At 36.5% G+C, this 27157-nt stretch overlaps 1 protein-coding gene and 1 pseudogene across 6 annotated transcripts in view; one reads left to right on the top strand and one right to left on the bottom strand.

Moving 5' to 3' along the window:
* The window catches only part of USP9X (ubiquitin specific peptidase 9 X-linked), a 126754-nt gene that overhangs the window by 88051 nt on the left and 11546 nt on the right, over nt 1–27157 (top strand). For 4 of the 6 annotated variants that reach the window (XM_033849994.2, XM_033849995.2, XM_004312589.4 and 1 more), the window contains exons 26-39: nt 167–333; nt 5491–5599; nt 5831–5977; nt 6782–6928; nt 7674–7896; nt 10392–10612; nt 13139–13329; nt 16881–17054; nt 19761–19902; nt 21144–21897; nt 22289–22412; nt 23267–23492; nt 24015–24144; nt 26799–26984. In XM_033849994.2, coding sequence (XP_033705885.1) covers nt 167–333; nt 5491–5599; nt 5831–5977; nt 6782–6928; nt 7674–7896; nt 10392–10612; nt 13139–13329; nt 16881–17054; nt 19761–19902; nt 21144–21897; nt 22289–22412; nt 23267–23492; nt 24015–24144; nt 26799–26984 — 2941 coding nt within the window. Of the gene's footprint in view, nt 1–166; nt 334–5490; nt 5600–5830; nt 5978–6781; nt 6929–7673; nt 7897–10391; nt 10613–13138; nt 13330–16880; nt 17055–19760; nt 19903–21143; nt 21898–22288; nt 22413–23266; nt 23493–24014; nt 24145–24672; nt 24871–26798; nt 26985–27157 lie in introns of those variants that run through there. The other 2 variants (XR_012329224.1, XM_033849996.2) reach the window with 2 other exon arrangements.
* On the bottom strand, nt 8947–9476 carry LOC117310385 (large ribosomal subunit protein eL33 pseudogene; annotated as a pseudogene).

Here is a 27157-nt window from a genome sequence, read left to right as displayed (position 1 = left end):
TACTCATTTCCATGCTATTTCAAAGGGGCCTCAAGAGTTGTAGGTAAAGAAGCTGAGGCCAAGTGGTTTAAGTGACTAGGTAAGTTTTAAGCACTAACTTGAAGTTTGTATGAGATTTTTCTTAAATATATCTCTAGGTAATTTGTCCTTGACTATAATTTTACAGACCAATGCAGGCAGTGAGCCAGATTTGGAAGATGAACAGGTTTGCTGTGAAGCATTGGAGGTGATGACGTTATGTTTTGCCTTGATTCCGACAGCCTTAGATACTCTTAGTAAAGAAAAGGCTTGGCAGACATTCATTATTGATTTACTGTTGCACTGTCACAGCAAGTAAGTGTCTTTTTTAATTGTAAGAAATTTGACCTTATTTTTTTAAGCAGAAGTGAATGAATTTATGTTGGCAGAATTTATCCCAGGAATCAAATATTTATTGTCTCTATAGCACACTAATGTTTAGGAAATTTTTATTTAACTGTGTTTTGCCTAGACCTGAATTTGTTTGGTCTTACTGTCTACAAAATGTGAACATTAATTCTCGAAGTAAAATTAATTTTTCTGTAATTCCAGAATTTAGTTTCACCTAAGAGGTGTGTGTTTTAGCCCATTTAAAAAATCTGGCTTACAAGATTTAAATTAAATAGGACATTTAGCTTCCTTTCTTAGATACCTAGGGCCAAGTGTTTTTTTTTAGTGAAGTTGTTAAGTCAATGTGGAATTCACAAGGCATGGTTATGGTAAGAACTTTTGCATTTTACACTGAGAATAAAGACCAATTATAAAGTCCTAGTTTTTCATTTTTAGAGCATTTATTCAATGACATTAATTTTGTTTTGGGCTTCTTTTTGTGCAAGTCAATCAAATTTGTAGAAAATTTAGGTTTTCCATCCTCTTATGTCAGTCTAAATCTTGACCTTCATAAGGTAACTTTTTAAACTTGAGCTCTAATCAGTATCACTGTTATATGTAATTAATCTATCTCGTGTACATTTTGCAAAAAGACACAGGAAATGTTCACTTTGTTTATTCTTTCACATTCCATTCAACAATGACGGAAATCACTGATGAAAAGTTAGTGTAAAGTCAGAATAAGCACTTTGCTGACATGAAGCCTAGTGGTAAAGTTTTTTTCTTTTTTGTTTGTTTGTTTTTTTTAAGTGTACGTGGTGTGATGGAGTAGTAGGTTCAACTCACTCCAGGGCGTGCTGTAAAGTAATTTAGTGGTCTCCAGTGGGAATCTCTATTATTTTAGAAGTTCCTTGGTAATTTCCTTGAAGACATCTAGTTCAGCCTATGTTCTTTGATGGGATCCCCCCCGCCCAAATAAGCTTGAACTTGCTATCTCTTTGAGAAAACTTTATCATCGTCGGACAACTCTGTATGTTAAGAAAGATAAATAGGTTGAATAAGTCTGGAGGAGAGGAAAGATGATTAGCCATGAGTTTTGATGAAGTCAGACCTGGAGGTACAAATTTCTTAATCTATGCTGATTTTTTTAAATTTTAAACTAAATTAGGAACTTATGTCACTTTCTTTGCTACTAAATATCAAGGAACTTTGTTTAATAAGTTTTCTGCCCTCTACTTTTATGAAAATCCCCATTATAGGAAGTTAGAACCATTTGACTCCTCTTCTTCCTGAAACTTGTGCACGATGAAGTAAAAAGTACCGTACACAGCACTTCTTCTCATGCCTCTGTTATCTTGTCTTTGACAACAAGGGGGGTCTTCTAAGGTTAAGATCTTTTTTGAGCTTTAGGTATCTGACTTTCTTCCCTAGTACTGACTCTCACCCTGCCCTGCAGTTTTAGTTATATATGTATGTATTTATTTTTGGCTGCTTTGGTTCTTCGTTGCATGAGCAGGCTTCTCATCACGGTGGCTTCTCTTGTTGTGGAGCACGGGCTCTAGGCACGCGGGCTTCAGTAGTTGTGGCTCGTGGGCTCTAGAGCACAGGCTCAGTAGTTGGGGCGCACGGGCTTAGTTGCTCCGCGGCCTGTGGGATCTTCCCGGACCAGGGCTCGAACCCGTGTCCCCTGCATTGGTAGGCAGATTCTTAACCACTGCACCACCAGGGAAGCCCTGCCCTGCAGTTTTAAATCATCATATTATAAATATCAGAGTACCGGGCTTCGATACTTGCAGAGTATATCTTGCAAAATATGATTGTGTTGTTTTCCTGCTTAAAATCTTTCCATGTCTTCCCACTGTCTTTGAATTAAGTGTAAACATTTAAATTTGGTTTATAAGCACTCCACAATTTGGCTCTTGCTTCTACACACTCGAAAATTTCAACTTCAGGGCCACATTTTCCAGTAAGTTTTCTTTATCCCTAGAGGTCTCCCAGACCTCTGTTGCTATTAGAAGAGGTCTGCTTCCACATAACAACACTGATATTTTGTTGTAATTGCTCATAATTGGATTTGAATTCCTTTAAGTGGATTTGTTTTTTTTTTTTTAAGCCTCCTCCAGCACCTGTTGCTTTATACTCTGCCTGTTTAATTCCTTTATGTTACCTTGATGATCCATGGAGGCATTTGAGTTTGCCACTCCTGGCATAGTGCTTTCAAGGCACAGCTGAGTATTCTGGTAGAAGAAGAGAAAGGGATAATGCAGAAAAGGAGATTAGCAGGCCTCGGTTTACAGAAGGCCTTTGATGCTGAGATCCAAGTAGTGTTAGATTTTAATATTGTAGGCAGTCTCACTGATGAATAATTTATCAAGTACCCATTATGCACCAGGCAGTGTTCTAGCTACTGGGAATATAGTAGTGAAAAAAAACAGACAAAATGTCAGCCTTCTTGGAGTCTGTACTAAAGGGGATGGGGAGTGGGAAGAGAAGACATATGGGAAAATATGTAGTATGTTATATTAATAAATGCTATCAAGAGAAATAAATCAGGAATGGGGATGAGTGGGGAGGCAGGGTCATTGGAGTTCAGTTTTATGTAGGATAGTCAGAGAAGACTTCCCTGAAGTCTCTGGGGCTCTGAAAGAATGAGGTAGTGATCCATGCAGTTAATGGGGGAAGTGTGTTGGGTTTTTGGGTGGGGGTTTTTTGTTTTGTTTTTCATTTTAAATTGTATTTTTTATTTTGTTCAGCTTTATTGAGATATAATCAGCATATAACTGTGTAACTTTAAGGTGTACAAAGTGTTGATTTGATAGTCATATCTTGCAGTATGATTACCACCATAGCCTAAGGTTAGCTAACACCTCCATCATATTTCATTTTAAATTTTATTTCATTTTTTATATGAGAAATACATTTTGGTCATCTGAATGACCAAATATATATTTTTTTAATTTTTATTTTTTAATTGAGGTATATATAGCTGTTTTACAGTGTTTCAGGTGTACAGCACAGTGATTCAGGTATACATTTTTTTTTCCAGATTCTTTTCAATCATAGATTATTATGAAATACTGTATTTCCTGTATTATATAGTAGGTCCTTGTTGTTCATCCATTTCATATGTAGTAGTCTGTTAATCCCAAATTCCAACTTTATCCGCCCGCGCCCCCCCTCCCCCCCCCCCCCCGCCCCGGGGGGAAGTGTGTTTTAAGCAGAAGAAACAACAGATGCAAATGTCCCAAGGCAGGAACATGCCTGACATGTAAAGAACAACATGGAGCCGAGTGTGGCTAGAACAGCAGAGGTGGGGGAGTTGTAGGAGGTGAGGCCAGAGAGGCAATAAGCAGCCTGTAAGGATTTTATAGATCATTGTAAAGACCTTAACTTTTACCCTAAGTGAGATGGGAATCCATTGGGGTTTTTTTTTTTTTTTTTTTTTGGTTTTTTTGCTGCGGCATGCGGGATCTTAGTTCCTTGACCAGGGATCAAACCTGTGTCCCCTGCATTGGGAGCACGGAGTCTTAACTACTCGACCACCAGGGAAGTCCCCCATTGGAGGGTTTTGAGCAGAAGAATGATATGCTCTGAGTTAACATTTTAAGTTTATTCTGGTTGCTTTGCAGGAAAGGCACTTAGACTATTTCATTAATCCAAATAAAAGATGAGAGAGTCTGGAAGTGTGGCAATAGTAGAAGTGGTGAGAAATGATCAGATTTTGAGTATGTTGTGAAGATACAGGCAACAGGATTTTTTAGTAGATGTGTTTCTTTTGAAGCATTACCGAAGTCTGCGTGTGTGAGGGGAGGGTTCATCAGGAACTGACAAGCATCAACTCTTTATAGACCCTCACTCTATTTGGGCCGCATACCTTACTTTTTAAAAAATAAACTAGGGCAGTATGAATGACATATACCTCTGAAAATCTGGTAAAAGTTATGGACCTTCTCCCCAACAAAACCAAGTACTCCTGATGTCAGTTTATTTGGATTCCACCAAACTTAACCCACAAAGCTTCTAAAGGTCCCTATGGTTTATAGGACCATGTACAGGTTTCAGAAACCTAAAACATATCCAGGAGGGAGGCTAGTACACAGAATGTATACTGTCAAGTTCTTACATTGAACTAAAAATTTGTTTCTAAGCTGTCTATCAGCTAGCACATTGCCAGAAACAGTTATTCACCGAATGTAGTTTGTACGATAGACAAATGCTTCGTTAGCAGATACTTTTTGAGCATCTTCCATATGTCAGATGTTGTTCTAGGTTCTTCAACAAAGCAAAGCCCTGCCCTGAAAGAGCTTACTTTCTAATGGAGACAGACCTCCATCTTGTAAACAAACAGTATTTATACATCTGGTAACTGGTTCTTAGCACCTGTTATATGCCAGACATCATTTTTCATTCTGGAGGCACAGTAATAAACTAGATGATGTCTTTGCCCTCTTGGAGCATTTATTCTGGTGAGATCTGTATAGTATACATATTTTTTAAGAGACCCATGATGCTCAGGTAAAATTCCCAGTACTGTGACCAGAGACAAGTTTTTCCCATGGGTAATCATAGAATATTGTATAATACGGTGGTTCTCAATCTTTAGCACATGTTAGAATCACTTGAAGGCTTTATTAAAACGCAGGTTGCTGGGGCCTGAGAAATTGCATTTTTAACAAGTTCTCAGATGCTGCTGATCTGGGTAACATGCTTTGGGAATCACTAGTATAATATCAGGGACATCTGCAGCAACATCCTTATTGTGTAATTGTAACAGAATTTCTACAGAGTTGTTCGCTCCAGAGCACAATGGAATAATTCTATGGAATGCCCAAAAGATGCTTAAGGCTTACTGTACAACTCTTGTACCTAGAGGAACATTTCCAGCCTGTTCCAAGAAAGGGGTGTTAGAAGGTATCCCTTAAACTCTTCAGTGACAATTTGAGGTTTTAGTTCTTGACACACAGCCTAAGTTCATCTGTTAAACGTTGCTGCTTAAAGGGGTGTTACGTATTCTTGTATTTTTACTTTTAATTTACTTACCCCTTAACACCCCACCCCCACCCCGAGAGACAGCATTGGAATCTTTTTTTTTCTTTTTCTAAATGAAGATAATATATTAAATGTGAAACATTTTTATTTCAGAACTGTTCGCCAGGTGGCACAGGAGCAGTTCTTTTTAATGTGCACCAGATGTTGCATGGGACACAGGCCTTTACTCTTCTTCATTACTCTGCTCTTCACCGTTTTGGGGGTGAGACATTTTTTAATATACTTATCATTGTGATTCATTCTTGTACATGGAACAGTCAAGAATTCATGGTTTTAGCTTGTATTAAAGTTGGAGCAGTCTATATTTATTTTAAAAATATTAGTAATTTCCCATCCTATGTTAGTCTATTAACTCTAGTTAATTCTGGGTTTTTAAAAAGTGGATTCTGAACATGGACATGTAAATTCATATTATTCTACTTTATTGTTTCAGAGCACAGCCAGAGAGAGAGCTAAACATTCAGGCGACTACTTTATTCTTTTAAGGCACCTTCTTAATTATGCTTACAATAGTAATATTAATATACCCAATGCTGAAGTTCTTCTCAATAATGAAATTGATTGGCTTAAAAGAATTAGGGTAAGTTGCATTTAATACTGTGTTTATCGTCAATAAATAAGATATTTTATTAATAGTTTATAGTTTTGAGCATTTTGGTTAAATGAAAAACAACAAAGAGTAATAAAAGGACCAAAGAATATACTCTGTGTTGGTGGATATTACTAACTCATGATTCCCAGAATGAATGCGTAAGTAGTTTTGTCAAATGCCTTGCTTTAAGACTTGAGACACTGATATTCAGCTTCTTCCATTTTCAAATGGGCCCGTTTTGCAAATTTTCATTTTAAAAAGTATTCTTGGATTGTTTTCATCAAAAAATGAGTCTGATAGACTAGCACTTAATTTAACTTTTGATCTTAACACCTGATACTTTTTACTTAGAGTTGTATGAGAATTTATTTCTGAAGAGATTGGTATCTTTTTTTTTTTTTTTTTTTTTTTGCGGTTCACGGGCCTCTCACTGTTGTGGCCTCTCCCGTTGTGGAGCACAGGCTCCGGACGCGCAGGCCCAGTGGCCATGGCTCACGGGCCTAGCCGCTCTGCGGCATGTGGGATCTTCCCGGACCGGGGCATGAACCTGTGTCCTCTGCATCAGCAGGCGGACTCTCAACCACTGCGCCACCAGGGAAGCCCAGATTGGTATCTTTTAGCCTTCAGATTAGCATTTCTTCTAGTTTGTAAAGCCTACTTCTAGAAAGTTCTGAAGAGAAAAAATCTCTTAGAATGGAAAGGTTTGAAGGAATTGCCTCTGTCTAGCTCAGTCTTGTTCTGACATCTCACCGCCCTTTTGTAAGTTAGGCATTTGATATTTTTCTTTGGCAGGATGATGTTAAAAGAACAGGTGAAACGGGTGTTGAAGAGACAATCTTGGAAGGCCACCTTGGAGTAACAAAAGAGTTACTGGCCTTTCAAACCCCTGAGAAAAAATATCATATTGGTTGTGAAAAAGGAGGTGCTAATCTCATTAAGGTAATTTCTGTCGGCTTGGTCCTAAGCTATGTATCATTAACATTCTACATGTTCATTAGCAAATCTGTCTGGTTAATTTATGGTATCATGTCTTGGGTGTGTTTTCTTGATCATTTCTCTTTTCTACTTTTAAAGAATATAGAGGTAACAGTAACTTTTAAAATATCGTTTCTAAATTTTATACATGAATAAAATTTCAGTACTGTGTGAAGTAAGCAAGCACTATTTAATTTTTCTGTTTAGAAAATCTGAACTTTTTACTTCATCAGACTATTCAGAATGAGACAGACTTCTATTATGTAAGACTGTGCATATTTACCATGTTTCTTTGATGAGTTTTTTCACATAACGTGGTAACTCGAGGAAACAAAAAGTATCATTTTAGGACATTTCATTTTTATTCAAGATGAGCTTTGGTATACATGTGATTAAGAGTAAATTTACTTAATGTGAATTTTTGTTAAGTGCTACAGTCAACTCATTCTTGATGAGTTTTTAACCTGAGAAATTGGGTTTGTTTGTTAATTGTAGTAAATAGTGTTTTGAAGTGGGATCTTTTTATTAGAAAATCTAAGTTTTCTGAAATGTAATGAAATCTTGAATTCTGACAATTAATTTAACATTATTTCCTTCCAAGAGACATTTCTTTCTTTAAAAAAAAATACATACGCATATAAAACTTTACATGTATTTTTATATAAATATGTATCATTGCTAATACATAATCCGTTTTTCACCTTTGTAGGAATTAATTGATGATTTCATCTTCCCTGCATCCAATGTTTACCTACGGTATATGAGAAATGGAGAACTGCCAGCTGAACAGGCTATTCCAGTCTGTAGTTCACCAGCTACCATTAATGCAGGCTTTGAGTTACTTGTAGCATTAGCTGTTGGCTGTGTGAGGAACCTCAAACAGATAGTAGATTCTTTGACTGAAATGTATTACATTGGCACAGCAATAACTAGTAAGTATTTTAAAATACAAAGTTCTGATGACAGTTCTCTAATGTGTTCAAATTCTGTTTTCCTTTTTTTTTTTTTTTTTTTTTTTGTGGTACCGGTACACGGGCCTCTCACTGTTGTGGCCCTCTCCCGTTGCGGAGCACAGGCTCCGGACGCACAGGCTCAGCGGCCATGGCTCACGGGCCCAGCCGCTCCACGGCATGTGGGATCTTCCCGGACCAGGGCACAAACCTGTGTCCCCTGCATCGGCAGGAGGACTCTCAACCACTGCGCCACCAGGGAAGCCCTGTTTTCCTTCTAGTAAACATCTTCAACTCATGTTTTCCTTTCAGCAACTAGTATAACGTTTAAGACCATTACAAGCAATGAGTCTTAATGTAGAAAAGTTTTCAGATGTTTGTTAAATGTCTTCCTGTAAGTGGTACAAGTATTGAGCAACAAAATAAATTTCATTTCAGTCAAATCTGGACTGAAATCCAAACTCCAGAATAATAAACAGTCAAAATAAATTTCAGAGTTCAAACTTAAAAATTCAAATTACATGCATTGGAAAACCTTTCAGGCCCTCACTTTAGAAGCTCTTTAATGTTATTTTCATATGAGTTCTAAGAAAATCTGGTTTTAAAGAGAAGAATGTGAGAAGATAATATTTTAGTGCCCTTGGTCCTCAGCTAATGCTCACATGAAGCCCATGAAACAGACTGTAGACTATAGATCTTACTGATATAGAACCGAAGCTCAAAAGGGATGAGGGCAATATAAAATGACTGAGACAGCAGAAATAAGAAAGCAGACCACAGTGGAGGCTCTTCTGTTTTAGGAGAAAACCATTTATCTACAAAGCTTAAGAATATAATTGATTATGGTAAGTTTTTAAGAACATGTCAAATTGTTTTTTGATATATTTTAGAATATAAGGACTTTTTAACATTTTAGGAGATTCTGATTAAAGTTCTTAAAACGTTAGACAGTTATTCAGTCAAGTTTGTATATAGTAGGGTGGGGGGTTTTGTTTGTTTTTAAACAAATCCACAGTTTTATTTATTTAATTTTCATAAGTTTAAACCCTCAAGGGGGTACAGCAGCACACAGATTCTGTGGCCAGTGGCCTTAGCAGGAAGGTTGCTTTGGAATTTGACAGGAACCCAAGCCACTGTTTCCATGAGCACAAGTTACCTTTCCCCAGATTCTTCTGGTTTTGTTCAGTTTGCCACCAGGAGTCACTGTTGTTCTTTGCTTTGTACACATGAGCATATCTCTTGCCCAAGTAGAATTCAGTTTCATCTTGGGCATAAACACCTTCAGTTTTAAGAAGAGGAACCCTCTGGTTTCACAGGACCCTGCTTATAGCCAGCAAAAATAGAGCCTTGGACCACAGCCTTCCAGACCTATTTGCTGTTTTAGAAGTCCTGTTCCCAGTGCTCCTCCACAGGCTCCAAGACGGCAGAAAGAGAAAGGCCGCTTGTTTTTAAGTAGTACATTTGTGTGGTAACAATTTCAACTACCAGAGAAGGATGTATTCTAAAACATTTTTCCTGCCCATTCCATTCCCCTGGTCCCCTTCAATAGCTGTAACCGTCATCTTCAGTTCATGTCTATCCTCCCAGAATCTCTGAGTATGCAAAATCCACATACAAAATCTTTTTTTGTTTGTTTAGTTTTTTAACCACAGATTGGTGTGGAGTGCACAGTGTTCTTCACTTTGTTTTCCCCTTAATATATCTGTGATCATTTCCTATCAACACATAAATATTTATCTAAATCCGTTTATTAGCTATATACCTTTCTACCTTTCAGTTCAATATACTATATAATTTATTTAATTGGTCTTATACGTGATGATGTTTACATTGTTTCCAGGTTTATACTAGGTAGAGGGATATAGGCAGTGATTTACAGTTCTCACAGAACTCAAATCCACTATCTCGTTTGCTCCTCAAAATAACATGGTGATTATAGGCAAAGCACGTCTTACTACATTTATTAAGAAGGAAACAGAGGCTTGCCTGAAGATGAAAGAGTTGGTAAGCATCAGAACCTGGATGTGAACCCAGGTGATATCTTAGGATTATTTAAAACTTAGTAAGCTATCATATGTTGATATATTTGTATAACATTTCATGCCAGAAGGAGTTTGAAGGCACTTGAAAAAAACATATAAAAGTAGAAGAAGTTACAGTTCATAATGACTAAATTATAATAAAGTTAAAAGTAAAGTTAACATGTAGAAATTAGCCTTGTATCATCTTGTGAGACTGCCATAGAAGCAACATTAGATAAAGCATGGGTTCATAGATGGTGGGGTAAGAATCTATATAGTGGTATGTGTTGCTGTGTATCTTCAATTTGTTGAGGGTGAAATGCATACCTAGAGCACTATTTCAGGTGGCTATAGGAGTAGTGGAATTGTTGGTAATGTTAATTTATCAGCTTAATAAAGTCTAAAGTGGGCAAAATGTTTTTATTTGTGCTGCAAGAATCTTTTGTCTTCTCTCAGCTTGTGAAGCACTTACTGAGTGGGAATATCTGCCACCTGTTGGACCCCGCCCACCAAAAGGATTTGTGGGGCTGAAAAACGCTGGGGCTACTTGTTATATGAATTCTGTGATTCAGCAACTCTACATGATTCCGTCCATTAGGAATGGTATTCTCGCAATTGAAGGCACAGGTAGCGATGTAGATGATGATATGTCTGGGGATGAGAAGCAGGACAACGAGGTAAATTTTATTTAGCATTTTTGTTTTCTGTGTTTGAAGTTCTGATACGAGATACTGTTGTTCTCTCTTAGAAAGCGTTAGACTTTTCACTGGACCTGTTGGCAAATATTTAAAAATAAAGCTAGAATCTCCTGGCACAGACTGCTACCTCAATATAGTGCTCACTACCTAACAGACTTGCAACTACAGTTAATGTTTATGATAGTTTATACGTTTTAACACAACAGTTAATGTACTCACTTTTGGGGGTTTGGTATAATTTAGAGTTTGTATAATGATAAGAATCTTCATTTTTAGTAATAGTCTAAATTATATTTTTACTTTTCTATTTGATATTTTAATTATGTATCTCCATTTATTTATGCCAAGATATGTGCTATGCCAGTTTCATTGTCTGTGTTTACTTTTAGATTACTTTTGCATTTCTCCCAGATCATAACTATTTTTGCTTAGGAAACAAACTTCTACTTGTGACAAAATTTAGGCTCCTACCAAGTATTCAATGCAGAATAAAGCTGTGAAAAAATTAGGTTGTAGTGGTGGATCAGAGTTGACATAACTATGGCATCGTTCTTTAAAGAAGAGACTATGGCCAGACTTAAGCTGTGGTCATGTTTGTGTCCACGCTGTATTTCTTTGTTTTTATTTGACCTTTTCCTACTCATGGTGTTGTGTTGGTGAGAGCTGAAGAGAGAAGCCAGAGCATGCTCTGATTGTAGTAAATATCTTAAATGGTTCTTTTCTCATTCCCTCTCTTCAGTCACCGAACTATTTGCTCTGAGGTAGTTTATCACTTACAGGGAGGGCTTCTGAAACATACACTAGACCCCAACTCTTCCCTAGGTCTGCTGAACTGCATCATCCAGGGTTTGGGGTCTGAGCATTTTTACTTTTTTAAGAAGTTTCATAGGCATTGCTCACACCATATACCTGGTTAAGAACCACTGCTCTGGGTGAAAAGTGGAGTTCAGATTCTAGTTCTGTGATTCATCACATCTCTAGGTTGTTGAGTTAAGCACAGTAGAGATAGCTAATTGTACCAGCAGACAAAGTATGATACAGTTCAAATAAGGTATCTCAACTTTGCTCTCATGGTACCCTCTGCTCTGTGTTGTCTCAGCACCCTATTGCACTGTTTTTTGCCTGTGTGCTTTTTTCCTTCCCTAGACTAAGTTTCTCGTGGGCAGGGACTGGACATTGTCTATTTCTACATCCGCGTCCCACACAGAGTTCTGCAGCCACCATTCTCTTTCCATCTCTATAAATTTGAGTATTCTAGGTACCTCATATAAGTGGAATCATACCGTATTTGTTTTTTTGTGACTGGCTTGTTTGATTTAACGTAACGACCATTTCATAGCATGTGTCAGAATTTCCTTTCTTTTAAAGGCTGAATAACATTCCTTTGAATGTATATACCACATTTTGTTTATCCATTTATTCATCAGTGGACATTTGGGTTGCTTCCACCTTTTTGTGGGCGGTGGTGCACACGGCGTGGCCTGCGGGATCTTAGTTCCCGACCAGAGATCGAACCCGCTTCCCTTGCACTGGGAGCATGGAGTCTTAACCACTGGACCGCCAGGGAAGTCCCTGATTCCACCTTTTGGTGGAATTCAAAATTGTGAATAATGCTGCTCTGAACATGGGTGTACAAATATCTCTTCAGGACCTTTCTTGCAGTTCTTTTGGGTGTTTTACCCAGAAGTGAAATTGCTGGATCATTTTATAGTTTTATTTTTAATTTTTTTTAGGAACTGTTTTCTACAGTGGCTGCACCATTTTACATTTCCCACCAACAGTGTGCAAGGGTTCCAATTTCTTTGCACAGAACTTTTTCATTTTCACGAGGTCCAGTATGTCTCTGTTCTTTCGTTGCCTGTGCATTTGGTGTCATATCCGATAAATCATTGTCAAATCCAGTGTCGTGAAGTTTTTGCTCTATGTTTTAGGAGTTTCATAGTTTTAGCTCTTACATTCAAATCTTTGATCTGTATTGAGTAAATTTTTGTGTATAGTGTTAGGGAAAAGTCCAACCTTATTCCTTTGCATATGGATATCTAGTTTTTCCAACTAATCTTAATATGTATATTGTATTGAATGTTTACAAGTCTGAGCACTCTATATACATTGTCTCATATAATTCTCACAACAGCTACATGAAGAATGTGTTAACCCATTTACACATGAGGCACTTAATTGCTCAAAGTTACTTAGCTTATAAGTAGCAAAGCCTGCATTTGTATCCAGTTCAGTCTAAGTTAATCACTCTACTGTATTTTGCTATATTACCTACCTCTACGATACTTAGTGAGGGTTATTCCTTTATGACAACTCTTATGTGAAAGGGGTGGGGATATAAACACTGATACTGTAAACTAAAATTTATAAATTGAAAGTTAAGTGCTTTGGAAATAAATAGAAGTACAGGTGATTTGTTCACTAATCGTATAGCATTTGTCTCAACATATTTTTACTATACTTTGAAGTTAGGTTAGCTCATTAATGATAACTTTTGGTTTCTAGAGCAATGTTGATCCCAGAGATGATGTATTTGGATACCCTCAACAGTTTGAAGAGAAACCAGCATTAAGTAAAACAGAAGATAGGAAAGAGTACAATATTGGTGTTCTAAGACACCTTCAAGTCATCTTTGGTCATTTAGCTGCTTCTCGACTACAGTACTATGTGCCCAGAGGATTTTGGAAACAGTTCAGGTAAACTATGGATGAATAGTAATTGGGATACTGCTTAAACCTTTATGACTATCTCATGACACTAACATTAAACTTATAAAACCTATACTGGAAGGCACTTTTATGTTTAGTATTTAAGCAGTAGTAATAATCAAACTTTACTTCATAGTTAGGTTTGTTTTCTCATTGTCCCCAAAGGAGGTAGAAAGTGTCATAGTAAGAGGCAGCATTCTTTAGTCTCTTCGGATGTTAATAATTTTTTATTTTGAAAGCTTCTAATATTTACATAAGTAGGGAGAAGAGTATAAACTCTTATGTATTCATCACTCAACTTCAACAGTTGTCAACTCATGGCCAATCTTATTTAATCTACACTGCCATCTACTTTTTAGATTGTTTTGAAGCAAATACATAATTTCATCCATAAATGTGTCAGTGTGTATCTCTAACGTCTTTTTTATAACATGACCATGATACTATTACCATGTCTTATAAAAATTCCTTAATATCCTTGTCAATGTCTGATTTTACCCAATTACCTCATACCTTTTTTACTATAAATTTTTTGAAATCATGATCCAAGTGAAGTCCGTATGCTGCAGATGTTGACATGACTCTTTAGTCTCTTCTAATCTTTTTTCACCCTTGTAGTTATTTGTTGGGGAGAATAAAAAAGGTAGTTAGCTCTGTAAATTTTCCCATCTGGATTTTATTGATGGGATCCTTGTGGTGGTTTCTGTTTTCCTCAGTCCCCTGTATGTCATATAAATAGGTAGTGAGATCTAGAGGCTTGATCAAATTCAGGTGTGATTTTTCTTTTTTTTGGAGCAGATAGACAAGGCTTGCTTCATAGGTGATAACGATGACCTCAGTGAGAAGTACATAATGTCTGTCTGTCTCTGTCTTATAACAGCCATTGATCATCATTGCCTAAATGCAGCATTTCGTGAGGATTACAAAATGGCAACATTCTAATTTTATCATTCTTCCATTTTTTAGCTAGAGGAGATCTATAAAGGAAAACTTCCCCATAGCAACTCTTTGGCTATTCTAATGTACAGTTTTATAGGAAAGGTGCAATAAATACATTGGGTTTTGTTGTTGTTAATTTTTTAAAAATCTTCGATTATGTCTTGATCTTATTTCTCTGGCTTCATTTATTTCATTTGTTTTTTTTTATCATCACCTATCATGTCGTGCACTGTGCTAAAATACTGTAGCACAACCACATATCTGTACTGTGTATGAGAATGCTATAATCCTTCATAGCATTGGGTTTTTTAAATACTACTACTTTTTTTTTTTTTTTTTTTTTCCTGTTTTTTGGCCACACTGCACGCTTGTGGGATCTTAGTTCCCCAACCAGGGATTGAACCTGAGCCCTTTGCAGTGAAAGCACAGAGTCCTAACCACTGGACCACCAAGAGATTCCCTTAAATAATACTCCTTAGAATCCCTTCAAGGTATCTCCCAGACAGCTGAGAGCAGGGGAAGCAAAGGGTCACCTGACACTGCCGCTCTTGTCCACCTTCCCTGCTTCAATCAGAGCAGCTCCCCTTTTGCCTACAAGGATACTACTTAGATTTCTTTTGAAACCACTGCTTTATAATACAATGACTCACCGTATAAATTCCTCTAACTAGGCCCCCTACTTAATCCATACTTATTGGCTTGCATGCACCACCCTCCTTCCCAGCTCTGCTTTTGCTCTTTTGGTCCCATCACCTCTCAGCACCTCTCATCTTCCTTTCTGACTATTCCCGTTCTCATTCTTTCTCTAGCTTGTCTCGTCTCTGCCATAAGGCTTTTAGCATTTCTGTTCTTCCTCTTCCAGATTACTCTCAAGCTTTTTGAGCTTTTGTCTTAAAATTTGTCATTCAGTTATAGTTATTGCTTATCTTATAATGCCCTTGCATTTTTGACTTCTCAATTAATTACTCCCTATGCTAGTGGAGCTCGCAGTTTGTCTAGACTAGCACTTTTGGATTATCCACACTTTAGACACATAATATACTCTATACATAGTATACTCTAGATATATATGTGGGTTAGTTAACCACATTTCCCACCCCCGATTTTTTATATTGAAGAATTTCAAACCAACAGAAAAGGTAAAGTAGTATAATAATCACCTTTATGATATATACTCTTTACCCAGATTTACCAATTGTTAACATTTTGCCATATTTGCTTATATGTATACTTGGGTTTTGGTTTTTGTTTGTTTTTTCTAAACGAGTTGATAGTTGCAAATATGACACTTTAACTCCCCTGCATGCTTCAAAATGTATCCTCTAAGAATAAGGACATTTTCCTATGTAATGTTTAATACAGTTATCACATGCATGAAATTTAATATTTAGTAACGCCTGATATTCAGCAATATGTATTTCCATTTCCCCAAAATATTCTTTCTTTTTTTTTTTTTTTCCAATTCCAGACTGGTATCCTAGAAGGAATCACAAGAATTTGGTTGTTACCTCTTTAGTCTTCTCTAAAATAATCTCCCTAACTTGTCATGACCTTTATGGTACTTCCTTGATTTGTATGATTATTTCCCCATGATTAGATTCAGGTTAAACTTTTTGGCAAGAAAACTACATAGGTGATGTTATTATATGCTTCTCATTGCATTCAGAGGCACATGGTATCAGTTTATCTGATTATTGGTGATGTTAGCTTTGATCCCTTGGTGTCTTAACAAATCTCTCCATTGTAAAATAGCTTTTAACAAGTGATATATTTGATTTCTAACTCGCTATATGCAAATTTAACAGCTGAAATATAATTAGGGTGAGATTATTTGCTACATAGTAAAAGTGTTACAAAGGAATTTATTAAAAGACAGTTCCTCTTGCATACTTAAAATAAATTTGTCGTCTCTGTTGCTTGAATGAATTCACTTATATTCTCAATGTATATTACGCTATAAATACAAAATTAGATGTCATAGTTTCCAGCAGTGCCTAGGTTTTATTAGTATCACTTCTCATTTTATCATTCACATAATTGATATTTTCTTTTCTCAGGATTGATTTACCTAATTTAAATCCTCAGATTATTCAAAAGAGATGAACTGTAAAACAAGTCAAACCTTTCTCTTTTCGATCGGAAAAGTCAATTTAATTAAGAGTAAATATTATCTTTGCACTGTATCTGTAACCCAAAATTTAAGCAAAATGAAAGAAATGAAGTAGTAATTATCTGCGTAAGAGTGAGATCAGCCACCCAATTTTAACAGCGTCTTCAGTTGGATTCAAAATGCATGCTTATACTATATTACCTACAGAAACCATCCTTCCTGGAGCTTTACTGTGCATCCAGCCACACCAGTAGTTTCATGGTATTTCTTCCCCACTGAAGTACCACTTTTACTATGAATCTCACTTTCTTCCCCACAGCAATCGATACATAAATGGCATTTGTTTTTTTCTACTTCCTGTAGTTGAGGAATAAAATCTCAGTTTTTGTGGTGTCATTTGTGGTTGTATTGCTTTTTTCCTGAAAAATATATTGTATATATTGTTTTGGGAGTGTCGCACATTACATATTTTACTCCATTCATTTCTTAGGCTTTGGGGTGAGCCTGTTAATCTTCGTGAACAACATGATGCTTTAGAATTTTTTAATTCATTGGTGGATAGTTTAGATGAAGCTTTGAAAGCCTTAGGACACCCAGCTATGCTAAGTAAAGTTTTAGGAGGTTCCTTTGCTGATCAGAAGATTTGCCAAGGCTGCCCACATAGGTAAGTGCTAATTTCATACTTAAAGTGTATGTTGTACTGTTTATTTTTACTATTAGTTATGTACAAAAGTGAAGTACGCTACCGATTACTAAATACCTGAGGCTGGATGAATTACATATTGCGCATACCTTACTGCTGTGGGGGGGGTTTTGTTTGTTTTCTCATTTTATTACAGTGAAGTTTAAGAGTACAGAAAAGTCTCATGAACTTTATGGGTCTGTTTGTTTTTGTCAAATAATATTTGGTTCCTTTAACTACACCTAAGCTCTTACTATTTCATACTCTTACATGTTCTTATGTATGATCATGCCTAAGAAAATAAAATGGCATTTTGCATAGCTACAGGTATTACTTATGAATTTGCCCTTTATCTTAGAATTAAAATAGTTACAATATTGTAAATATGTTAAGTTTAGAAGATAACAGGCATGGAGCACTATTTCCTATACAAATGAAATGCTGACTTTTTGAAAATAGCATTGATTACTGTCATTGTCTTTAAGGTATGTTTCCCACACAAAATCTTTATAGCAAAATTGACTAAACAAATCGGGTTTCGGTTTTTTTTGGTTTTTGGTTTTCTTAAAGGGGAAGTTGATTAAAGGCTCTTATTGAAAATAGTTAAATAACTATTAAAGTTCATTACTGATAGATACACGTTTATGCCTATTGTATGGAAGTTTTACTTTGGAACTTCTCTTGTATGTTGTCAATTAATGTTGGTTTGAAATCCCTTCTCACCAGACAATCACAGTAGGATAGTATCTTCTGCAAGTCTAAACAGCATTATATACAGTCATAGGTTGTGTGTGTATGTGCTTTATTTTTGAACACAGGGAAAATGATTGAGGGAGTGCTAATACTATATGTAAATGCTAAACTACTCTTTCTGGATAAGGCCATAAAATTGTTTGCATAGACTGGGCAACTTTTTTTTTTTAATGTCTTTATTGGAGTGTAATTGCTTTACAATGGTGTGTTAGTTTCTGCTGTATAACAAAGTAAATCAGCTATACGTATACATATATCCCCATATCCCCTCCCTCTTGCGTCTCCCTCCCACCTTCCCTATCCCACCCCCCTAGGTGGTCACAAAGCACGGAGCTGATCTCCCTGTGCTATGCGGCTGCTTCCCACTAGCTATCTGTTTTACATTTGGTAGTGTATATATGTCCATGCCACTCTCACTTCGTCCCAGCTTACCCTTCCGCCTCCCCGTGTCCTCAAGTCCATTCTCTAGTAGGTCTGTGTCTTTATTCCTGTCTTGAGACTGGGCAACTTTTGATCCTTTTGAAAGACCTTGTGCATTAGGTGGACAATAAAATTGTTATTTTCACCTCCTGTTTTTAATTACTGATAAAAATTAAATTTTCTGGTCATCTGTTCTGGTCAGTTTTTCTTGGTTTGTTTTAGACAGTTTTCAAAATTATTTGGAAATTATTGATTTCCTTTGCCAAGTGAAAATGTCCAGAGAGCATGATCTTAAGTAAAATCCCTAAAGTTCAAATACCTATTCCACAACTAAATTAGTCTTGTTATATGCTGGAAGGTTACATAAAGGGTCCTGAGACAATCTGTTTTAGGGTATTTACTTATCAAGAGCAGGGGTTAACAAACTATGGACCATAGGTCAAATCCAGCCCTGCATCTGTTTTTGTAAAGTTTTATTGGAACATACCCACTCCTTTACTTACTGTCTGACCACTTTCACTATAACAGCAGGGTTGAGTAGTTGCCATAGGGACCTCATGGCCCCAAAAAGCCTGTAATATTTACTATCTGGCCTTTTACGGAAAAACTTTGCTGACTTCTCAGCTTCAAATGTCCTAGTTTTTAACTGGAATCATAAAATCTAATTTCTCTTTTCTCTTCTATGGGCTGTTCGCCCGTTATAGTAACAGTTTGCTTAATACTTCATATTCCATTCATGTCACTTATAAATGCCTTTATTTGTGTACCTTTTTCCCCTAACTAAATTGAAAAGCCCTAAATATGAGGAACTGTCTTAAACATTGACTATGCCACAGGGCTTTAAACATGGTAGGCACTCAGTGTATTTGTTGAGTGAGTGAATTTAATGGTTGAGAATGACTTCCTCACATCCCATGTTCTAAATGCATGAATATGTCTCACCAGAAATCTGAAAATTCCTTTGGTAGAAAATTGCCACAAGGTGGGATTGTGGCTCCTATTCAGATTGCTTATCTCGTATTCATTTGTGTGTTTAAACTTGTGCTTTAGTAAGGTTTCCATTACAGAAGAGGAGAAACATTTAAAAATTCAGCTCATTAATAGATCTAAACAGATGATGGTGGAAGCAGCATGGTAGACTATAAAGAGATTGAGCTGTGAAACCAGACAGACCTAGCTTGAAAACACCATTTCACCTAGTAATCTTGACCAAATTCACATTCTGAATCCCACTTCCCTCATTTCTGATGTGGAGATGGTGATAGAGAAATATTTGTCATGAAGACAAAGCACCTGTTGTATGTAGTGTGTAAACAACCTAATGTATGCCCAGCAGAGGATAAGTGACCCATAAATGGTAACTCATTTATTTATTGGTAACATTTTATGACTTAATGGGTTTTGTGTTATGTTATAAAAATTGCAAAAGTAGTTTTCATTGAGTCCATAACTAAATAAGATGTTTAGAAAACTAAGGAATAAATTCTCTGATCATTTCTTAAATAATATCTTTAGATACGAGTGTGAAGAATCTTTTACGACTTTGAATGTAGACATTAGAAATCACCAAAATCTTCTTGATTCTTTGGAACAATATGTCAAAGGAGATTTATTAGAAGGTGCAAATGCTTATCATTGTGAAAAATGCAATAAAAAGGTATGAATTGCCCAGTTCTGTTTAAAATAATTATGATTACATTTAATGGGTTTGGAAGAATGGTTGTTTTTGTTTGTTCTCAAAATTCACCCTCTTTATTCCCTACCCTGCTTTGTTATAGTGGTAACAGAGAGGTAGTTAAGATAACTGACTTAAAGGTCTGTCAGGTAAAGATGATTGAGAGAAAGGTCTGTCAGGTAAAGGCAATTGAGAGAAAATAGTGCCAGAAGGGCTAGGGAAAACAGGTAAAGATAAGAGTGAATCACTTCAGAGGTCATAGTAGCTTAATATCAGTCTCTTGTCTGAGTTACACAGGCACTTTTCATCCATATTCAACCAACCTGCCCTTGAACTCCTCGAAGCTACAGAGCTCATAGAGGAAAACACTTCTCTCATGTCCAGAGTTGCTACCCAAGACCAAGAAGTTTGCTGAAGCCAAACCGTTAATTACTTTAGCCACAAAAGATTTCTTCTACCACCTGTGTTTTTTAAACCACTTGGATCAGATTTTTAGACTTACTCGATTGGTTTTTGCCTGTGGGCATTTAACAGGTTCTTTAGGAGAGACAATTTACGCATACATGTGGTAAATAATGTGTAACTTTCTGGGCTCCCAAGCCCTCTCACCTGTAAGTCACCTGTATTGTTTTGACGTTACATACCACTTAGAGAGGTATTAAAATCTAGAGGTTGAGATCATGAGCTGTAAAGCCATACTCCCTGCCGCTCACAGCTCTAAGACTTGAGGCAAGTTATCTCTTACTCCTAATTCTCATCCTTAAGTTTCAGGGTTGGGAGCGTTGGGAGGATTAAACATGTTACTACTTGGACAGCACTTAGCATCATATAACTTGGTACCTAATTGCCCAATAAATATTAGCTGCTACTATTATATTTCTGTAGTTTGCTCACAGCAAACTTCATTAAAATAACAGTAAATATCAAACAAGTAATAATGGTTAGATAGCACTTCCAATATAGAAATCAGACAGCGAATAATGTCTATATCACTAATTTTTGCAAGTTGTAGCAAAAGGCATCAGCTACTTCGTATTAGTTTTAGTGAACATTTTAAAAATATCAACTGACAGAAATGCTCTGATTGTGTTCATTATCATGTATTTGTTTATACTTAAAATTTCAGATTAATCCTGAGAATTTAATAGTAGAGTTTTAAATTTTGTGGGTTTTTTGCAGTGGATTATAAGAGAACATCTAGTAATTTGCTCTGTTCATTTTAGGTTGATACTGTAAAGCGCTTGCTTATTAAAAAATTACCTCCTGTTCTCGCTATCCAACTAAAACGATTCGACTATGACTGGGAAAGAGAATGTGCAATCAAGTTTAATGATTATTTTGAATTTCCTCGTGAACTGGACATGGAACCTTACACAGTTGCCGGTGTTGCAAAGCTGGAAGGAGATAACGTAAACCCAGAGAGTCAGTTGATACAACAGAATGAGCAGTCTGACAGTGAGCCAGCAGGAAGCACGAAATACAGACTTGTGGGGGTGCTTGTACACAGTGGTCAGGCGAGCGGGGGACATTACTACTCTTACATCATTCAAAGGAACGGAGGAGATGGCGAGAGAAATCGCTGGTATAAATTTGATGATGGAGATGTAACTGAATGTAAAATGGATGACGATGAAGAAATGAAAAACCAGTGTTTTGGTGGAGAGTACATGGGAGAAGTATTTGATCACATGATGAAGCGCATGTCATACAGGCGCCAGAAAAGGTGGTGGAATGCTTATATACTTTTTTATGAACGATTGGACACAATAGACCAAGGTGATGAGTTGATAAGGTATATATCAGAGCTTGCTATCACCACAAGACCGCATCAGATTATTATGCCATCAGCCATTGAGAGAAGTGTGCGGAAACAGAATGTGCAGTTCATGCATAACCGAATGCAGTACAGTATGGAATATTTTCAGTTTATGAAAAAACTGCTTACATGTAATGGTGTTTACTTAAATCCTCCTCCAGGTAAGTATCAAGAATTTAGCTTCTTAGTAAGAAAGCATACCTCTTCTTTTACTTGCAGGGTTTCTTAGCAGGCATCAACATGTTTGTTTTCTTTCTTTTTGGTTGTTCTAAAGTCATGTTTCAGATGACTGTTACCTTTGAGTGGTATATATTGTCTTGCCATTTAGAGACAGAGGAGCTTTTGTTTGCTACAACAGTTTGGTTTTTTTACTCAAGCATTAGTTGAAGGGTGCTTTACTGAACTACTAAGAATTATTTCATAAGTAGCCCAGGGGTTTTAACATAGTACTTGGAAAATTGTTGATAATGCAGATTTGTTTTTTGAAAATGAAAATGGGGTTTGAGCACAGAAATTTGTTTGACTATTTTTTAATCTACATTTTATTTTTAGGGCAAGATCACCTGTTGCCTGAAGCAGAAGAAATCACTATGATTAGTATTCAGCTTGCTGCTAGGTTCCTCTTTACCACAGGATTTCACACCAAGAAAGTAGTCCGTGGCTCTGCCAGTGATTGGTATCATTGCTTTGAATTTTCATTCCTATTATTACTGGCATTTAGTTTGGTTCTTTAATATACTGCTTTATTTTTTCCAAGCCATGATACTTGCATTTCAGATTTGGAATGCAGAATTTAAAAAATCTTGGTAGCGATAGTGAGAGAAATCATATTTAAATAATTACTGCGTGGTGGGATGAATTGGGAGATTGGGATTGACATATATACATTAATATGTATAAAATAGATAACTAATAAGAACCTGTATAAAAAATAAATTTTAAAAAATACTGAGATTAAATACCACCTTTTATTATTCAGAAGTTGGCTTCTGCTTCTGTTACCTTGTGTCATATTTTTGACATCTCTGTACAAAACATTACAGGGTGATACTTAAAAGTCTAAGCTATCTAATCACAAAAATATTAACATTTTAGCTTCCCTAGATTAAATTCAGCCATAGATTAAAAAGGTAGAAACTTAAAATGAGTTTAAGTTTCTAATTGTATAAATTTAGAGGCCATTATAATACCTCGATTTAACAATATTTACTTACTATTCTAGTAGTAAGATGTTAAGGGAATGGGGATTATTGTTTTGTCATTGAACCTAGGAAGAGTTTGGTCATGGATTTGTAGAGGACTGTATAAGTTTTCGTCTATTTATTTTGTCACTCTGTGAGAATAGACCAAGTCATAGTATTTATCTTTTTAATATTAGTACTAGAAGCTACCATTGCTGGTTCTCTCCCTCCAGTAGTAAAAGTTCTTTGATTTTTTTTTTTTGGTTTGGTTCCTAGAGACCCATCCCTATACTATAGGAAACATGTTACTGAATCGATATTCATAGATTTTTGTTTGGTTTTGTCTTAGGTATGATGCATTATGTATTCTCCTTCGTCACAGCAAGAATGTACGTTTTTGGTTTGCTCACAATGTCCTTTTTAATGTTTCAAATCGCTTCTCTGAATACCTTCTGGAGTGCCCTAGTGCAGAAGTGAGAGGTGCATTTGCAAAACTTATAGTTTTTATTGCACATTTTTCCTTGCAAGATGGGCCATGTCCTTCACCTTTTGCATCTCCAGGACCTTCTAGTCAGGTAATTGCCCAGTTAACAGAAATAAGTTCTGTTTCCTGGAAGTTGAAGTCACAAATATATGTGCATCTGTTTGATATATTTACCTAACAAACGTGCATGAGCACGTAATAACCAGATAGTCCGATAACTCAAATGTTTATATGAGTTCCATTAAAAGTACTTCCCAGCAGTGAATAGTGACTATTGGCTCTTTAAAACATAGCGGAATTTTCTGTTAATTCAGTTACATTCAGTGGCTTAGTTATACACTTAACTGTTACATAAATTGTATATAAATTTAAATGGACTTCCATTTGTTAAAGCTTAGAACAGTATGAAGCCTCTATAATGAAATCTATATTGGATCTTCATCCCCTTTCCTAAAAAGCAACCCTTTTTAATCATTTCTTGTGTGATCAGTCCTTCCAGAAATTTCTGCCTATATTTAACATGTATATGTGCATGTCCCTTTTTCATGCAAAGAGAATTATATCGTACCTGCACCTTGTTGCTGAAAAACAACCAATGTTTTATCCTTTACAGGCTTATGACAACTTAAGCCTGAGTGATCACTTACTAAGAGCAGTACTAAATCTACTGAGAAGAGAAGTTTCAGAGCATGGGCGTCATTTACAGCAGTATTTCAACCTGTTTGTAATGTATGCCAATTTAGGTAAGAATTTAAGTTTTCATAATTCTCTTTTAATGTATTAAGTAATGAAGTCATGTAAGTCACATGATGAAGTATAACCTGGTCTAAAATAGAAACAGTGTTCCATAAAACCTATTGTGAATTTTATTTGAAACTTTTTTTTTTTACACTGCACTTTTCACCTTGTACTTTATCATTATTTATGCATGTGTCTTATCTCTGCACCAGACACAGGTCAAAATCTGTATCTTAATCATATTTTTATCTCCTAAAGTAGTGGTGCTAGACCTTTTTTTTTCTTAAATACTGATGCCTAGGCCCCATCCCAAACCAACTGAATAAGAATTCTCAGAGCTAACACAAGGAATCCACATTTTCAAAAGGTCCCAGATGGATGTGTAATACTCACCAAGTTTGGGTAAAGGACTTAGTCTGTACGTAAGTTTTTGTTGACGTAAACTAAATTAAAATCGGGGATAATATAAATATTCACTTAAATTACCTGTTATTTATGTTAAGTTCTAAACCCAAACATCCCTGTCATTCCAGGTTTTTTGTGCATGAACTTACCAATCGCCAGTTGATCCATGGCCCTTTTAACATAAGCAACATTCTACTTTGCGTTTGTCGTCTTTTCCCTTACCTTCCCATACTGGAGATGCTTGCATATTTGTAGTTGAAAAGAATATTTACGCAAACAAGCATAAGGGGAATCTGTATTTCACACTTAGAAATGCCAAATCTTAGGTATTTATAAAAATCTCACTCTGTTCAACTCCCTTTTTAGGTATTCCCTGTTCAGAAAACATGCATCGTCGGTCCATAATCTAATCTAATTAAAATTTCCCTGCTAAAAGCAAACATGGGTCTATAAACTTTAATACGAAATCCTTAGGACAAGATAGATATGCTTTGTGGTTCAGACTGTTTGGTTTTAAGAAAGGTAAAATAGCCCATATGCCCTGAATTATGTAACATCCCTAGAGCAGGGTCTGAAACAGCACTTTGTAATCATACACGTGAATATTCACACTGAGAGGGGATGATTGAAGACTGTGCATAGCCTCTTGTCAGTTCAGGCCAGATTTTCACAGCAAGTTTATGAATGAACTTTGTTTATATTGATGTTAAGAGCTGTTTGAATCTCAGGATTTCAGATAAGGGATTTGTGGACGGACCTGTATTTATTATACTTCTTGGAACATGGCAATAAATAAGACACCTATTTTCTAATGGAGTATAGAAGCAAATTAAAAGGTACTTGCCATAAAATATGTTTGTGGCTATAATGGGGAAAATACGAAGTGCTATGGAAGTACATCATAGGGGGAGTGTGGGGGACTTAGTGGGGAAGATGTGGGAATTGGTCGGTTGAGTTTTTCCATCCAGAGTGAACAGCAGGTGCAGAGACTTGGAATAAACTCAGCATGGCTCATTGGAGGAAATGAAAGTTATTCAGTCTGACTAGAATTGATGTAATACGGGGATGGCAGGAGTGGTGAGCAGAATTTTCTAATTGTGCTATTCTGTCAAGCCTTGTGAGAGATTCTGGACTTTATCCTGAGAGCATTGATGAGCCATTGTAGAGTTTTGAATAGACATGGCTTCTAGAAAGATCCAGGCTGCAGTGTGGAATGGATTATTGGGGAGTAAGACCAGAGATTGTTAAAGTAATTTATAGATAGAAAATCGTTGTGGCTTATACTGAGGAACTGGCAGTGAGCGGGATACAAGTAGTCAGATCCTGGTGCTTTTTATTGGAGATAAGGACAGTAGGATTTGGTGATTGGATATTCAGGGAAGGGGAACACGGAAGAGATGTTAAGAATGATGCCCAGGATTCCAACTTGACAAACTGAGCAGGAAGTAGTGCCATGTACTTAGAGGGGAAACACAGGAGGAAGAACGTGGACAGGGAATTTGAGTCTTTGTGACACCCAAATAGAGATGTCCAGTAGAGCGGTGATCTATTTGTCTGGAAATATTTGGGGATCAGCTGAATGAAAATAGCTGGAACTTGAAGCCATTAGAGTGGGTTTGATCGTCCAGGGAAGGCATATGGTGTGAGAAGATAGCCTGACGTGGGAACTTTGAGGACCATCACTTTTGAAGACAGGAAGGAGGACTCACAAATAAGAAGAAGAGGTAGAAGGAAAATAAGACAGGAACCCAAGAAAGGAAATGGTTATGGTTTGAGAACTATTCCTTAGCTTTAAACCAGAAAAGGGGGCAGAAGCCAAATAGGCATGGGTTGAGGACTGGGAAGACGAGAAAGTAGAGGGAACAAGTTAAGGCGTCAAGAAGCTTGGCTGAGGAAGAAAGGCAGTTCATAAAAGAATTCTTATTTCTCAGTTTTCGTCATTCACCTAATGATGAGGATTGCAGACTAGGCAGTTCCCGAGACTCCCCAGGCCATAGAAGGTGTTTCTCTTCCTTATGCCCAGTAGGATTGGAATGTCATAGTCACCGTTTAACCATTTCAGTACTTAAATCCAGTTACACTAACTCAGTAGATTTTTGGTTCTGATTAAATAATACTCTGAATGCTAAGTAAAAGTGATCTTCTGATCATAAAAGTTGTAGAAAAATATTTTATTATGAAGCCCTTCCGTCCCAGTTCTTTCCTCTCATATAATTCTTCCCCTCTCTTCTTGCTTCTCCCTTCTTTATTGTAGGTGTGGCGGAGAAGACACAGCTTCTGAAATTGAGTGTACCTGCTACCTTTATGCTTGTGTCTTTAGATGAAGGTCCAGGTCCTCCAATCAAGTATCAGTATGCTGAATTAGGCAAATTATACTCAGTAGTGTCACAGCTAATCCGATGCTGCAATGTCTCATCAAGAATGCAGTCTTCAATCAACGGTAAAGTCAAATACTCCATTCTTTACATTGGTTTTAAAGTACTGCTGGCCATATATAGTACCTGATTCAAAGTAATTCCGAAGATATTTAAAAATAAAACGAGAGTCTGAAAGTCCATGCTTTGGAATATTTTATAATATTTTGAGTCCTGCACCTTTTTCTCATATTTAAAG

Source organism: Tursiops truncatus, chromosome X, assembly GCF_011762595.2.
Source record: "Tursiops truncatus isolate mTurTru1 chromosome X, mTurTru1.mat.Y, whole genome shotgun sequence".
NCBI lineage: Eukaryota > Metazoa > Chordata > Mammalia > Artiodactyla > Delphinidae > Tursiops > Tursiops truncatus.
This window is presented reverse-complemented; position numbering and strand designations above follow the sequence as displayed.